The sequence below is a fragment of the Selaginella moellendorffii genome, unplaced genomic scaffold (assembly GCF_000143415.4).
Source record: "Selaginella moellendorffii unplaced genomic scaffold, v1.0 SELMOscaffold_8, whole genome shotgun sequence".
Lineage (NCBI taxonomy): Eukaryota > Viridiplantae > Streptophyta > Lycopodiopsida > Selaginellales > Selaginellaceae > Selaginella > Selaginella moellendorffii.
The window spans coordinates 1,989,015-2,005,101 of record NW_003314269.1 but is presented as its reverse complement, the minus strand read 5'-3'; the positions used below and the strand labels follow the sequence as shown (position 1 = coordinate 2,005,101).

At 44.8% G+C, this 16,087-nt stretch overlaps 4 protein-coding genes across 5 annotated transcripts; 3 read left to right on the top strand and 1 right to left on the bottom strand.

The window, feature by feature from the left end:
• Positions 1-6,280: 6,280 nt before the first annotated feature.
• LOC9632075 (UPF0261 protein RA0729) lies at positions 6,281-9,165 on the top strand. Of its 2 annotated transcripts, XM_002967312.2 has the most exons (9): positions 6,281-6,411; positions 6,465-7,127; positions 7,177-7,383; positions 7,430-7,645; positions 7,703-7,895; positions 7,947-8,194; positions 8,299-8,477; positions 8,558-8,811; positions 8,901-9,165. In XM_002967312.2, the coding sequence occupies exons 1-9, from the start codon at positions 6,295-6,297 to the stop codon at positions 9,047-9,049; spliced, it is 2,226 nt and encodes a 741-aa protein (XP_002967358.1). In that variant the 5' UTR covers positions 6,281-6,294; the 3' UTR covers positions 9,050-9,165. The 2 variants fall into 2 exon arrangements, with proteins under 2 accessions (XP_002967358.1, XP_024527788.1); XM_024672020.1 differs by having other exon boundaries at positions 7,703-8,194.
• A 37-nt stretch (positions 9,166-9,202) lies between these two features.
• Positions 9,203-11,220, top strand: LOC9632074 (thiamine-repressible mitochondrial transport protein THI74). The gene is made up of 8 exons (XM_002967311.2): positions 9,203-9,491; positions 9,566-9,943; positions 10,011-10,228; positions 10,292-10,362; positions 10,419-10,520; positions 10,598-10,715; positions 10,777-10,912; positions 10,966-11,220. Exons 1-8 carry the CDS (start codon positions 9,411-9,413, stop codon positions 11,026-11,028), a joined length of 1,167 nt encoding a protein of 388 aa, XP_002967357.1. The 5' UTR covers positions 9,203-9,410; the 3' UTR covers positions 11,029-11,220.
• Positions 11,221-11,403: 183 nt separating this feature from the next.
• LOC9635381 (subtilisin-like protease SBT5.4) lies at positions 11,404-14,478 on the top strand. Its single transcript, XM_024672109.1, has 12 exons — positions 11,404-11,433; positions 11,532-11,635; positions 11,741-11,835; positions 11,902-11,980; positions 12,020-12,087; positions 12,310-12,421; positions 12,477-12,999; positions 13,053-13,147; positions 13,216-13,461; positions 13,508-13,619; positions 13,675-13,861; positions 13,922-14,478. The coding sequence occupies exons 1-12, from the start codon at positions 11,404-11,406 to the stop codon at positions 14,461-14,463; spliced, it is 2,193 nt and encodes a 730-aa protein (XP_024527877.1). The 3' UTR covers positions 14,464-14,478.
• On the bottom strand, positions 14,455-15,904 carry LOC9632073 (NADPH-dependent aldehyde reductase 1, chloroplastic). Its single transcript, XM_024671918.1, has 6 exons — positions 15,633-15,904; positions 15,350-15,571; positions 15,112-15,266; positions 14,888-15,060; positions 14,627-14,815; positions 14,455-14,564 (listed from the first exon to the last, which is right to left on the bottom strand). Exons 1-6 carry the CDS (start codon positions 15,870-15,872, stop codon positions 14,542-14,544), a joined length of 1,002 nt encoding a protein of 333 aa, XP_024527686.1. The 5' UTR covers positions 15,873-15,904; the 3' UTR covers positions 14,455-14,541.
• Between the last annotated feature and the right edge of the window lie 183 nt (positions 15,905-16,087).

The window sequence follows — 16,087 nt, the reverse complement described above, 5'->3', positions numbered from 1 at the left end:
CGAGTAGCAGAGGGATTTTTTGCAAATAAGTTATTAATCCCTCCATCTTTCTTTCAGAAGTATCATAAAGGGGTTCATTCAATATCAATTCATCCAATATTTACATTCCAAGCTTATTTTTATAATAATAAATCTCCTATTCTTCTCTCTATGTTGGTTGATATGGACTCGAGTGGCTGATATAATCTTCTATTACTTGATTTATTGCCACATATTGCCATTTACATTTGCATTGTGTGGTATAGCCAATTTTCATTCTTTATGGCAACAGCCATACACATATGTGTAGGGGTGAGTGGATCTAGTTATGTATATAGGCAGTCTCATACTTGAGTTATAATCATTGCGAGTGGTGGTGAGTCAAGCTTCCTTAATATAGATTAGTTATAGTGCAATTATGCCAAATATGACTTTGAAGCTTCTCCCCCTTGTTTTATACTTCTTTATATTTCTTCCATTCCTCTTATTTATGTTACTTTTCATCCATTTACTTCCATCACTTTTGTCTCCCCATTACTTCCTTCTATATTTTCATCTTGTTCTTTTTTTCCCTGTTTCAATCCCTTTGATGGTTTTTATGTTATAGTAGTTGATCGGCTCATGAAAAATTATGCCGATCTTTTTGAATTTAACCTGTCATCTAGGGCTAAGATTGCAACAAGTCATCCTATTCCAAATGGGGATGTTCATCCAATCTATGTTCCTATTTATTGGTCACCCAAAGAGATTAAGATTTTACATATAAATGTTAAAGAGATATTGAAAAAAGGTGTTATTCAAAAGTCACGGAGTCCTTAAGCGTGTGAATTTCATCTTGTGACAAAGCTTGATAGGAGTATTATTTATGCATTGATTATCATCCGTTAAACAAAATAATGATCTTAAATGTGTACCCTATTCCTTACACTGTTGATCTCTTGAATCATTTGGGGAGAAGTTGTCGGTTCACTAAGTTAAATCTTGTTTTTGATTATTGACAAGTACTGATAGCCAAAGACAATATTCCTAAGACTGTTTTTTGTACACTATTTCATTTGTACAAGTTCTTAGTGATGTCATTTGGTTTAAACAATGCTTTAGCAACTTTCCAACAAATGATGGACGAGGTTCTTTGCAATATGTTGGAGGTGATTATTGATTTCATTAATGATGTTTTGATCCACTCAGAAGGGACATGGCACACGTCCGTGATTTTCGTAAAGTGTTGGATTAATTTTAGGAAGTTGGTTTAAAGCTAAAGTGGTCGAAATGCATCTTTAAGTCCAAGGACATGACTTATCTTGGGTACCATATTTCTTATAAGGGTTTGCAAGTTGATCTTGACAAATTTATGGCTAGTCTAAAGTTTCCTACACTAAAGTGTATGAATAATGTGTAATGCTTCTTAAGCAAGGTGCAGTATCTTAATCATTTTGTTGATCATTTTTTTAATTGCATTGCACCATTGTGAACCTTGCTGAAGTCCTTAACGTCATCTTTCATCTAGTCTATGGATTGCGTGTAAATGTTTATAGATCTTAAAAAGTTATTGACGACTCCTCCAGTTTTGGCATATCCTAACTATACTTGACTTTTCATTTTACGCGTGGATGCTTTTGATATCAGTCTTGGAGGTGTGTTAATGCAAGAAAGTTTAAGTGTGCCTGGTCAAGAACATCTCATTGCATATATCAACCATATATTACAACCAGTGAAGATGAACGACTTCACAATAGAGGAGTGTTTAGTAGTAGTTTGTGGTTTTAAAAAACTTTATGCATCTCTACATGGTTTTCAGACGTTACTAGAAGGTGATCATATTGTAGTTACTTCGTAATTGAAGCAAAAGAACTTAATTGGTCATACTGCTATGTGGGCTTTAAAGCTTTAGATAAATGATTTTGACATTGTACATCACCTGAAGAGTTCTATAGTTGATGTTGATGCCCTTTCTCAAGCTTCTCTTCCTTTTTCGCTCTCTTCTTATATTTTTAATAAACTTATTGTTCTTGCATTTGTGAACTTTTTGGATAAGGATTCTATATTATTAATGGTTGTTATACTTGATGTTCAATGTCCATAAGATGTAAGCAAGATTTACCTTCTTTTGACGAGGTTAGCAAAGCTCAAAAAATTTAGATGTGAATTCAAAGGCTTTTGTGAGACACAAATCCCTAAGCCCCAAAGTGGAGCCGAAAGGGTGCCACGTGGTAGTGGCCGAAGCAAAAGCCAAACGAGCGTAACACGATTGGACTAAAAGGCTTCGACTTGAAAGGTTGAGAGCGGGAGTGGAACTCCCAACGGAGTGCTCAAGGAACGAGCATGAAGCGAGCAATAAATGAGGCTCCAAAAAGGGACCCAAAAGGACCAACACATGACACATGGAAGTGTCCAAGATGGAGTCCGAGATGGACCAGAGTTAGAGTCCGAGATGAAGTCCGAGATGGAGTCCGAGATGGACCCGAGTTGGAGTCCGAGGTGGAGTTCAAGATGGAGTCTGAGATGGACCTGAGTTGGAGTCCGAGGTGGAGTCCGAAGTGGAGTCCGAGATGGAGTCCGAGATGGAGTTCGAGATGGACCCGAGATGGAATCCAAGATGGAGTCCGAGAAGGACTCGAGATGGAGTCTGAGGTCGAGACCGAGACCGGGACTGAGACCGGGACCGAGACCAAGACCGGGACCGGGACTGAGACCGAGACCGAGGCCAAGGCCGAGACTGAGCCCGAGCCCGAGTCCAAGTCCTAGTCCACGTCTGAGTCCAAGTCTGAGTTCAAGTCTGAGAGGGTAAAAGCCCAAAGCATTCATCTCCCAGACCCTAGGGGGTTTGGTGAGCTCCAAAAGTATAGGGGGGGAGGACTACAGTGGAGCTAGTTTGGCCAGGAAAGGCCAGTTTGGCCCAGGAAGGCCAGACTCAGTGTTGGGTGATGAACTGACCACTGGGAAGTCCAAAAATAGAGTGAACATGGACCGACAAGCGAGGTAGCTTGGTGAAGTGTTCAAGAGCCGACTTTAGTTCCCCCAGAAGATCGACTGGTCGATGCTCCCAGTCCAAGTGTGGGTGGCACTACCTACTTGGATACCTGGTGTGGCTCAACAAAACCTCGCTCTAAGCCCATGGCTAGAGCACCCAAAGGCGGAAGGCGGGGAGAGTACTCACGAGGCTTATGTAAGGCCATGGTGTTCCGAAATGTTGTCCCAAAGGCCCAGACCGTGGAAAGGAAGAGGAGTAGTCCTCTGGTGTAGTGACCAAGGATACAATCGTGCAGTGAGAAAGTCCCAGAGGACTGTGGGACTTAGTGGTCAGGCCTGTGGGCCCTGATCCAGTGGCAGTGTTAGCGAACACGGCCAAGGACAGAAAGGGACTTGGTGGGGATCAAAAAAGAGATATTGGGAAAGGCTATTCCCCATGTCTGCAGGCATCCTAGGGATGCTAAAGAGTGTATCTGGGATGACCACTCATGGATGGATGGCCCAGTCTTGGAGAGACGGGATTGCAATGCAGGTGGTGTTGGACCACTGATGTGACCAAGGCAATTAGGCATGGCCTAGCGTAACAGGTTGGTATGTTGGTGGTGCCTTGGGGTGTCGGTCATGGGATTGGACACGTGGAGCACTGGGACCAAGTGCAAAGGTTGAGTGGTATGGATGCCATTTTCAGGGCTAGCAAGCCCCAAGACCTTAGTAGGACTTATGGAGGTTGTGAATGAGACTCCTCCAAGTGGTCAGAGATGTGGTTAAGTGACTAAAGTAGAATGGAAAAAATTTATTCGCTTATAGCTTTGTGATGGATTTGAGAATTTTATATCACTTGCTGATGACTTACCATTTCGGCATTTACATTCTCAATATCGCCTTGAGGATAGTCTTCTTTATTTTGTAGAGACGGATCCTGATGATGATATTTTATGGTTAGTTGTGCCTTCGATCTTTATTCCAAGCTTTCTCCACACCTACCATGATTCTTTTATTTTAGATGGGTATATAGGACATCGTCAGTTGACTGAGAAGCTGTGCAAGTCTTTATATTAGCTGGAGATGCAACGTGATGTTATTCAATATATGCATAGCTATATTTGGTACCAAGCTCATAATATTTCCCCTTTTGTTACAAAAGGACAGTTGAAGTTGATTGCAGTTTCCTGTCCATTTGAGTTGGTGGCGTTTGATCTAATTGGGCCTTTTCTATGGTCAATTGTTAACAATAAGTAAATCATTATTATTTCTGATTATTTGACTCGTTAGGTGGAAGTTGATGCTCTTGCTAGTGAATTTGCCACTGCTGTTGGTTACTTTCTCCTTAATCGAGTGGTATTCCAGCAATCCTGTCCAAAACAGAACTTTTTGGATAATGGTCTAGCATTTATGGTTAAGGCATTTCACATTTTAACATTTTGTTTAGGGATATATCACACTTTCACAAGTGCTTATCATCGATAGTCAAACGGTTTGGTGGAACAGTTAGTTTGGACCTTCAAAGGGATAATCAAAAAGTACATGAACTTTCAACATTCAGATTAGGATGGTTATTTGCCATTTTTTTGGTATACGTATGTCATAGGGGTGTAAAGTTTCATTAATACTTCACCATATAAACTTTTATATGGTCATGATCCAATACTATCAACTGAGTTAGGTTTACCTTTGCGATTGTTATAGGTTGCCAATGCTAGATTGTGAGATTAATATTTGACAAGCATTCTTCCACTTATTTGAGCAGAATCTACTGAATATCTGGGCCACATACAAGTGGGACAACAACAGCATTACAACTCCTATCATTATCTATCTGCAAAGTATAAAGTGGATGATTTGGTGTTAATCCAATTTCCTAATCTTATGGTATGTGGTTTATCTAAAGGGCTCCTTTCTTAGTGGAAAGGACTGTATTGGGTGCTGCGGCAAATGGGACTACAAATTTATAAGGTTCAACATGACGTCCAGCAAGCCAATCCTCTAAAAATTGTGCATATGCAATAGCTAAAACACTTCATATATAGGGATCAAGAACAACTAACACCACTTATAGATCTATCAATGCCTCCTCCTGATGTTCCTCCAAATCTCAACCCATCCACAAGAGAACTTTGATGGTCTTCTATCATTCCAAGAGGAGGGGATGATGTGAAGTCTAAGTGTACAATTATAATGCCGTATACTATTTATATAATTTAAATTTAGCTTTTGCATTATCTAAATCTCATTTTCCTTATAACTTTCTCAATTTCTTTTCTTTTGTATTTTTTTTTTTTTTTTTTGTCTTCATGGCAAAGCAATAGCCCCCTCCTTTAACTCTAAAGTAACAATTGGTGCAGTTACAACTAAACAATCAAACTCAATTTATAATAGCGTTCACAATACATAGTATAACTTCTCTTTCTATTACTACTAATCCTTGCGTTTAATTGAATTTATTTAGTGGGAATCTTTAAGATGATGTGTACCACTGGTTTAATCACTTTACAGTAATTACTACTTATTATTCTTTGGATGATGTTCAACATTTGCATAAGTTTACTACATATCTTTAAAGGATAGTATAAAATGAAAGGTCAAATGTAATTAAGATATGCAAAAGTTAAAAGAATTATCAACAACTCTTTGAGATTCATAAATGCTCATTTGTTGTCTTTAGATCAGATGAAAGATAAAGTTGACAGCTTTAACAACACTTGCAACAGTGTAATAAAATAAAAAAGATGATCAATAAAACTATTAAAATATTGCATTGTGTAAAAAGTATTATCATTTACACATTTTGGAGTAAGGAACTTTAAAACAATCACAAATTTGTCAAAATTAATTTGCAAACTTTTATGAAAAATATGGTACTCAAGATAAATTTTGTTCTTAGACTTAAACTACATTTTTGCCCTTGTTCTTGAACACGGGCAACAGCAATATCAACTTTTATCAAAACAGGATCATCTCATATAAAAATTGAAGCAAAATTAAATGCAATGATATGTGGAAAAAATAATATTTCATAACACTGTGTTAGTCAAAGTGCATTATCAAAAGTGGTTAAAGTAAATGCATGTACAAATTTCACAAAATCACTTCTTAAGTACAATCAAAACTACCCCTTAATGTAAATGCATGGAATATAAAAATAAAATAGAGAAATATTTATATTAATTAACCTAAAAAATTTAGCTTATTCAAGAGCAAATGGTCTGGATTAAAACCAATCAAAATTCCACTAAATTAACATTACTTCGACTTTAATAGCAGATAGTGTAAAAGTTTTATTAATAAAATAATTATACAATATGTTCTCGTCATCAAGTAAATACTTTAAAAATCTCTAGGGAAACGATGGGAGGAGATGGAGCTGGGATTGTCTACTGCATTGCGAGCCTGGACACCAAAGGTAAGGAGCTCGACTATCTCATCAAATGCATCTGCGAAGCCTTGGATCTCTTCCACGCTCAGGTAGGCTGCATTTTATCTTCCTTACAACTCTTCCTTATGGAAAGGTCTCTCAGGCAAAGATCGTTACCGTAGATGTCTCAACTTCACGAGATCACGACTCCAAGAACACCGGCGACGAGTTTGTCAGCCGAGAAACAGTTCTCTCGCATCACCCAGATGCGAGATCTCGAGAATTATCTTCACTGCCAGCGGAAAGAGGGGCGGCGACTTCCGTCATGGCCGCTGCTCTGGAGGGCTTCCTCAGGACAAAATCCGCAGCCGCGGGGGCGATTGGAGTTGGAGGAAGCGGAGGAACTGGGATGATCTCCCCGGCTCTTAGAAATTTGTCCATTGGAATCCCCAAAGTTATCGTCTCCACGGTTGCTAGCGGCAACACGGCGGCTTACATCGGGTCGAGTGATCTCATATTGGTTCCATCAGTGGTGGACGTTGCCGGGATTAACAGCGTAAGCACCACCATCTTCGCTAACGCCGCAGCGGCGTTTGCCGGGATGGTAGCAGCAAGGGTGCCGAGAAAACTCTCTACTGCTGGAGTGATCCAGGAAAAACTTTCGGCAAGGCCGAGTGTTGGTGTGACCATGTTTGGAGTGACAACTCCCTGCGTGACCGCGGTTCGTGAGGAGCTCGAGCGGCGAGGATACGAAGTTGTTGTGTTCCATGCCACGGGCACTGGTGGAAAAGCCATGGAAAATCTAGTAGCTCAAGGATTCTTCCAGGTTTTTCTTTTTCTACGTTTTTTTCTTTTTTATGATCTTTCACTTCCAGGCAGTGCTCGATCTTACTACCACCGAGGTGGCCGATCACATTGTCGGTGGTGTAATGGCTTGCGATGAGAATCGATTCACGTCAACCGTGGAGAAAAAAATTCCTCTTGTTCTTAGCCTTGGAGCTCTCGACATGGTGAACTTTGGAAGCAAGGAGACAGTCCCTTCGGAGTTTTCTGGACGTAAATTCCACGTCCATAACAGCCAGGTACTCGCTGAGCTCGCTTAACTAAACATTGTTTTCCTTCTCGTAGGTGACTTTGATGCGGACAACAGCAGAGGAAAATCGAAAGTTTGCAAAGTTTATAGCCGAGCGTGTCAACAGATCTTCGGCTCCTGTTCGGATCTTGTGCCCTCTCAAGGGAGTTTCAGCGCTTGACGCCGAAGGCATGCCATTTTTCTGTCCTGAGGCAACAGATGCTTTGCTAGACGAGCTCAAGAAAGAAATACATCAAACGCCTGACAGACAGGTATTTTCGCGAAGTCTTAGATGGTTTCTTACGATCCATCGTCTTGCTCCATTGCAGCTAGAGTTCCTTCCTTGCAACATAAATGATCCCGAGTACTCTCGAGCTGTCGTCGAAGCATTTCTGGAACTCGTGCCTCCCGTTGATCAGGCGAAAATTCCTCCAGCTGATGAACTTGACAATACCTCGACTAAATCTACCAGCGTCACCAGGAAACCTCCACTTCCTAGTATCAGAAAAGACGCAAAACCAGGTAGCTATTTTTGTTTGATCCACTCACGCACACACTGTTTTATCGTTCCAGAAACAGTTCTAGCACGCGAGACAATCCTTGCAAATCTGAAGAAGCAAATTAAAGATGGAGCTCCTGTAATCGGTGCTGGCGCTGGGACTGGAATCTCTGCAAAGTTTGAGGAGGAAGGAGGAGTGGACTTGATCGTCATCTATAACTCTGGACGCTTCCGGATGGCCGGGAGAGGTTCTCTCGCGGGTTTGCTACCGTTCAAAGATGCCAACGCTGTCGTTGTTGACATGGCCAACGAAGTTCTTCCGGTAAGTTTCACTGATTTTTGCTTTTGTGGTGTATGAACGCTCATCTCTAGCTTAAGTTTTACAAAACTGTTTCCAAAGAATTACTTGTTTTTGTCTCCTTACAGGTTGTGAAGAAAACTCCAGTTCTTGCTGGAGTATGCGCCACAGATCCTTTCCGGCAAATGAGTCGCTTCCTACGCGAGCTCGAGCAGATTGGATTTGTCGGTGTGCAAAACTTCCCTACTGTAGGACTTTTTGACGGGAACTTTCGACAAAACCTTGAAGAAACTGGCATGGGATTCGGGTAAGTAGTTTTCGAGATACAATTCTCTTGAGAAAGACTGGAAGAAAAAGAAACACTACTAACACTGTTTAATCACACAGGGCGGAAGTGGAGATGATAAAACAGGCTCACGAAATGGGACTTATAACAACACCGTATGCGTTTAACGAGGAAGAGTCACGAGCAATGGCTCAAGCCGGCGCGGACATAATCGTGGCTCATATGGGACTCACCACCGCCGGCTCCATTGGTGCTAGCACCGCTCTCACGCTCGATCAAAGTGTGGATCGCGTCCAAAAGATCGCCAACGCAGCCTCAGAGATAAATCCAGACATCATAGTCCTGTGTCACGGAGGTACGTGATTTCTTTCGTCAAAACCAGCAAAACTAGTCAAAAATAAATTTTGGAAGATCGATTGATACTGATTAGAATTTTCTTATCAGGACCGATCGCTGGACCCGAGGACGCCAAGTATGTTCTCCAGAGAACCACGGGAGTTCATGGATTCTATGGAGCTTCTAGCATGGAGAGATTGCCAGTGGAGAGAGCTATACGAGAGACAGTGTGCCAGTACAAGGCGATCACAAAATAAACGCTCCAGATTTTGCTCTCCTAAGAGGCGCCAAATTGAACGGCCAGGATTTGACAAGCCGTAAATTTAGAATGTTTAATAGGAAATAGAATATACCACGAACAAATTAAAGCTTCTCCACGTCTTTATCCCGGATGCCGATTGTTTACCGCCTAGGTAGCTTGGAGCCCTAAAATGGGAAGAATGCGCTCACTGGCGCGCCGGGGAGGGATCGGCATTCCACGAGCTTGCAGCTGTTTGAGCTTCGCGATGGATCATTGAGCGGGATCTGGGCGAGGAATTTGCTCGCTTGCGGCAGATCTGGCAGCACGAAATGGCGCATTTTGAGGTAGCTATGTGAGAATTCCCTCGGTTCCATTCCATGGCCTGGAAATACAAGGCTGGATTGGTGCTTCTCTCCACGGTCGTCGTGATATGGGTCACTTCGGCGGAAGTCACACAGGTATGTCGGTTTTCTTTCCTTTTCGTGGACTCTTTCTAAGTCTTTGCCTCGACTTTTTCTCTTTTTCTCTGTAGAAAATTTTCGAGGCTTACAAGCAACCATTTGCGCTTTCCTACTTGGGAGCGTCGCTTATGGTCGTCTACTTGCCGTTGTCGGTGCTCAAAGACTGGATCTATTCTTACTTCCAAAGGCGCTATAGGAAAATTCAACGAGAAAACTCAGATGGTGGTGGTGGCGTGCTGGATTCTCCATCCAAGAGAAACCGCGTCAAGGCCAGTGATATGGAGCTACAGCATCTCATGCTCCAGGAAAATGGGAAAGATCTCGAAGCTCCAGGAGCCTCTGTGAAACCTTCTTTAGCGTCAAAGCTAGCGCCAGAGAAAGTAACTTGGACAGACTGGGATGTTGCAAAGGCATGCCTCTATCTGGCTCCCCTTTGGCTACTCACAGAGGTAACTGGAGATAGAAGCTTTCCTTTGGGATTTCCGGCAGCCAAACTGACGTGTGTTTGTTGTCTAGTACTTGTCGAACGCCGCCTTGGCCCATACGAGCGTTGCAAGCACAACGATTCTTTCGTCTACCTCGGCACTGTTCACGTTAATGTTTGGAACGCTGTTGGGGCAGGACCAGTTTAACGTCTTGAAAGTCGTGTCAGTGCTCATAACGATCATAGGAGTGTTCATGACAACACTCGGGCGGACATGGGCGAAGGATGACGTGCAAGCAACATTGTCGAGGTAGCTGATCCATTTTCTTTTCTTTCTCCGCTTTTCCTGAAGTTTTCATCGGTTGTTTTCAAGGCCGAGCAAGCATGACATGGTTGGAGACATCCTGGGGCTCTCTTCGGCTGTTACGTATGGTCTCTTCACAGGTAAGCTGCCGTTTGGAAGGTTTTCTTCCGCTGAAAAGTCCTTGCCGTGTACGCAGTCTCGCTGAAGCGAATAGCCGGGGAAGATGGAGAGACTGTGGATGTCCAGAAGATTTTCGGATTCATTGGATTATTTACACTTATTGGCCTCTGGTGGCTCAGTGAGTATTTCCTTTTTTACTTCTGTTTTTCGCATTCTTTTCTTGCAGAAAGATTAAAACTGGCTTTGTTGTTGCAGCTTGGCCACTTCATGCACTCGGCTTGGAGCCAAGTCTAAGCATACCTCGGTCGGCAAAGGTGGACGAGGCTGTTCTTGCAAATAGCTTCATTGGCAGTGTTCTCTCCGATTACATTTGGTGAGTTTTTGGAAAATGTAGATGGGCATGTCGTCACAAATCTTTGTTTACTTTCTCGCAGGGCATTGTCAGTGGTATGGACGACGCCTCTCGTGGCAACGCTAGGAATGTCGTTGACAATACCCTTTGCCATGCTAGCTGATATGGTTGTCCATGGACGCCATTACTCGGCCATTTACGTTCTTGGCTCGGCTCAAGTAAGTCCAGTGCTGGATAGATTTTGTGTCTGATTCCAGCGTTTGATCGCCAGGTTTTTGCCGGATTTATGGTTGCCAACCTGACAGATCACTGCTCGCGGAAGATCGGTTTCTGACGAGAAGTGACTTGTATACACAGTTCCAAAAGAGGCTCGCGTTTGTAAACACTGACTGAGTTTTTCTCTCTCTTTTTTTTGTTTCATTTGCTCGGGTGGGAGGAGAGATTTTTCGCTCGCCACCATTCCAAAACTGTAACACGGATTGTTCCAATTGGGAATTTGCACAGTTTTCCGTGTGTTATTTTTCTATATTTTGCTATATTTAAGACACAGTTTTCCGTGTGTGTTTTTTAGCACTTATTTCTAGAAAAAACTTAAAATGTAATAAAAGATTGAGGAAAATGAAAAATGCCGAATTAGGACGTTGATTGGTTTATATATGGCTCTAAACCGGTTAAATACGCTGATTGTCAAATTAGGAGCCGAGAAAAGATGGCTGCAATGTTTTGGCTCCTGGTTTCCGTTTGTTTCTTTTTTCACTTCCAGGTCGAAGCCTCCAAGGTTTGTAAAAAGCTGGGATACCAAATTCTCGAGTTAACATCCTTCGTATTGTATTGCAGCCCGCAAAACTTCACATTGTCTACTTGGGGCATTCGGACCCGGAGTTGCATCCGGACGCGATCGCGGAGTCGCACTCGTCGCTTCTCGCGGAAACAATTGGAAGGTAAGATCGAAAAAAGTTTATCGAGTCGATCTTAGGAGGGAGTTTTCCTTGGCTACACAAACAAAGTTGGCATTGGAACCCTAAATTATGATTTGGATGGAACAGTGAGGACGCGAGCGAGGCGCTCATTTATTCCTACAAGCACGCTTTCAGTGGATTCGCGGCCAAGCTCACGGACGAGCAGGTCGATCGCATTTCTGGTAATTAGCGCCGGCGCTATTGGAGCGATCCAACTCTCTCTTGTTCTTGTTTTCTTGGAAATCCAGGTCTCCCGGGCGTGATTTCCGTCTTCCCCAGTGGCATCTCAAAGCTCCACACGACTGCGTCGTGGGATTTCCTAGGCTTGTCCGTGGATCGCCGCGGGAGGAAGCATTCCTTGTCCAGGGTGGGCGGATCGCTGTGGAAGAACACGGATTATGGCAAGGATGTTATCATCGGCTCGCTTGACACTGGTAAGGTTCTCGCATTCTTCTATCTCGATCTTCTCTTGGATCTCATTCGTCTTGTAAGATCTCTTGTTTGCTCTCGATCTTTTCCTTCGTCTTGTTCCATCTTGATCTTCCTTGTTTGCACTTTCGAAGTTGATCTTTTTCCTTTGTCTTGTTCTTGGCATTCCATTGAAATTTTCATTTCTAGATCTCTAGGATCTTAATGAATATCATGTCGATTGCCAGGAGTGTGGCCGGAGTCCGAGAGCTTCTCCGATGAAGGAATGGGTCCGGTTCCCAGCCGGTGGCGAGGAATCTGTCAAGCCGGCCAAGCTTTCAACTCCACGCTATGTAACAGGTGAGCTACAAACTCCAGGATCGAGAAACTAGACTCTTTATGTTTCTTCTCACAGGAAAATCATCGGCGCTCGATACTATTACAAAGGCATGAGGGCCGAAAACATCTCCGCGGCCGGAGACTTCTTCTCGGCCAGGGACAAGGAAGGACACGGCTCGCACACCGCCTCCACGGCCGCTGGACGATTTGTGCCAAACGTTAGTCTGCATGGCTATGGTAATGGGACGGCCAAGGGAGGGGCGCCGTTCGCGAGGCTGGGAATCTACAAAGTTTGCTGGCCTCTAGGCTGCAGCGAGGTCGACATCCTTGCCGCCATGGATCAGGCCATCGAAGATGGAGTGGACTTGATGACGCTTTCTCTAGGGGGAGATCCAGGGGAATTTTTCTCCGACGCGATAGCAGTTGGCGCCTTCCACGCTGTCCAGCGAGGGATCCCCGTGGTTGCCTCGGGCGGTAACGCCGGGCCGACGCTCGGGGTGGTTTCCAACCTTGCGCCGTGGATCGTCACGGTGGCTGCTAGTACCCTGGACAGGAACTTCTCCTCGAGCGCTGTGCTTGGGAATGGTGCAGTGTACAAGGTGACGAACTTATGTTTCGATCGATCGTGGTTTTTACGTTTGCTTTTCTACAGGGTGAGTCGATCTCTTACAAAGAGCTTAAGCCGTGGCAGTACCCGCTCATTGCAAGCAAGGATGCCTTTGCACCAACTTCAAATTCATCGCGCAGGTAAAGCTTTTTTTTGTTTCAGTTCTTTGAAAGGCAGCACTGATTCTTGACGTCCTTTTGGATTGCAGCGAGTTGTGTGTGGTGGGTTCCTTGGATCCCGAGAAGGTGAGAGGCAAGATAGTGGCTTGTTTGCGCGGTGAAAACAGTCGCGTTGACAAGGGCCATAATGTCCTCTTGGCTGGTGGTGTTGGAATGATCCTTTGCAACGGACCGGCTGAAGGAAACGAAATTCTGGCCGATGACCATTTCGTGCCTACGGTTCATGTTACTTATACTGATGGCGCAGCAATCTTCTCGTACATCAACGCTTCCGAGTACGTAAAGCTTCCTTCTTCCAAGCTGACTGTTTTCTTTACGCAGGCATCCAACAGCTTATATCACCCCTCCAGTTACAATGTCAGGTGTAAAGGCTCCTGTCATGGCAGCGTTTTCATCTCCAGGTCCAAACGTCGTTGTTCCGGACGTGCTCAAGGTAAGATACTCGAGATCTCTCCAATTGCTTAGTGACTGTGGCTCCTGTTACGCAGCCGGATATCACTGCTCCGGGAGTAGACATCATAGCAGCGATCAGCCCAGCCAGCGGAGACGGGAGCTATGGAAGCATGTCTGGAACATCCATGTCGTGTCCCCATGTCGCGGGAATGATCGCTCTGCTCAAAGCTTATCACCCAGAGTGGAGTCCCGCGGCCATCAGATCAGCACTGAGCACCACAGGTATGCTACTACAGAGTTCCAAGATGATATAAGAATCTCACTCAATTCTCGTGATAACAGCAACCGTGGTGGACAACAAGAAAAATCACATTCTCACCAACGCTCTGGAGAGAGCCACGCCTTTCCACTTTGGAAGCGGTCACGTCGATCCCAATGCGGCAGCACACCCGGGCCTGATCTACGACGTATCCGAGAGCGACTACATCGCGTTCCTGTGCGACATGTATGATTCGGTCGCCGTCGCGCTCATCACCGGCAAGCAGGGGATAGATTGCAGCACAGTGGCGCAGCCGGCGAGCGCTCTCAATCTCCCCAGCATCACTCTGTCCAACTTGACAGGGGTGAAAACTGTGACCCGGTTCGTGACCAATGTCGGGGATTGCGTGTCGACGTATTGGCCCAAGATCGAAGCTCCGGAGGGCGTGTCCGTGAGTGTCGAGCCGTCCGAGCTCGCCTTTACTCAAGCGGGCCAGACTCTAGCTTTCAACGTTACTTTTAATGCAACGATGCCACGCAAGGACTACGTGTTTGGATCTCTCACCTGGAAGAACTACAAGCACAAAGTTAGAATACCACTCACTGTGAAGGCCGCATTGGCGTGATGGAAAGAACTTCGATTTGATTTGATCCACAACTGTTCTCAATTTGATTCACAACTGTTCTCGATCAGCTTCTCTGGCCTATGCATTTACAATCATCCCTCCTGCAGAGAAAAAACCAGTAACTTAAGAGCTCCTTGATAGAGGAAGAAAAGATATGCGATACCGTTTGGATGAAGGACTTGTCCAGTGAAGAAGGCAGCGTCCTCCGAGGCGAGGAAGACGTAGGAGGGAGCAATGTCGTCCGGCTGCGCAGCTTTTCCCATCGGGCACTGCTCGCCAAAGTGCTCGGTTTGCTGGGGCTCCGGCGACGAAGCTGGGATTAAAGGAGCCCACACTGGACCTGGAGCAACGCCTGGAGGAGTAGCAAGCAACAATTGGTTTGGACAAAAGGTGGACGAGAATTATGAAACAAGGACGAGCTTACCATTCACACGAATTCCTCTATCCACGAGGTTGAGAGCGAGAGACCTTGTGAAGCCGACGATGGCTCCTTTGGTGGACGTGTAGTCGATCAGAGTCTTGTTTCCTTTGTAGGCGTTCACGGAGGTGGTGTTGATGATGCAGCCCTCGCCTTCCTTCATGTGAGGCACGGCATACCTGTGTCGTAGAGAGACAACTCTATTTTGATTGATACTAGAGAGGATTTACCTGGAGAGATAGAAGTGGGAGAATATGTTGGTTCTAAACACGCGTTCCAGCTGCTCCGGCTTGAGGTCCTCGATCTTCTGTACGCGGTACTGCTCGGCGGCGTTGTTGACGAGTATGTCAATCCTCCCATAAGCTTTCACCACTTCGTCAACAATCTAATGCGATCGACAAGAACAAAGCCGAGAAAGAATCGTCACGAAAGTTTCTCTGGAAGTCTGTAAAACTGAATCGGGCTTGCCTTTTTGCAGTTCTCGTCGTAACCAATGTCGCCTGGGATCATGATCGGATCCTTGGCATGCGCGGTCTTGGCCTCCTTGATCATATGGATCGCTTCCTCCGCGTCCTTCTCCTCTTTCCCAGGCACGTAAGTTATGGCCACACTGGCGCCTTCGAGGCTATAGAAATAAGCCACAGCTCGCCCAATGCCGGAGTCTCCCCCAGTTATCAGAGCCACCTTATTCTGTGGGACACACAAGCATCAAATCGACCAAGCTCGAGATTTGAAATAGCAACGACTTAACCTTGAGCTTGTCCGATGGCTTGTAATCCGAGCGCCTGGTGCGAGGATGGGGATCCATGACGTGCTGGACTCCAGGCTGCGACTCCTGCTTCTGCGCTGGGAAGGTCGCCATAGCTCTCGCTCCGGAGCACGATCGAGAAAAGGCCCTGCTCGTTCTTGTGTAAAACCTAGACACAAACGCTCCTCTTCTCGCTGGGAGTCCCCCTAAAACGAGAGCCGCTGCCCTATCAAAGCAATACATGCGCGAAAATCGTTCAAACTCATCATCATAGCAAGCGCAAAAGATTTATTCGCAGGGGATGGCGCCACATCATGCACTGCATGCAGGTATCCACGTGTGATTTTGTTTTCTCGGTTGTATAATCTCATGCCGTTGTAAAAATCTCCAAACTTTGGTTCTAGTTCTCTATATTTTATTTATGTTAATATTGATGAAATTAACGTGATGTATGTGTA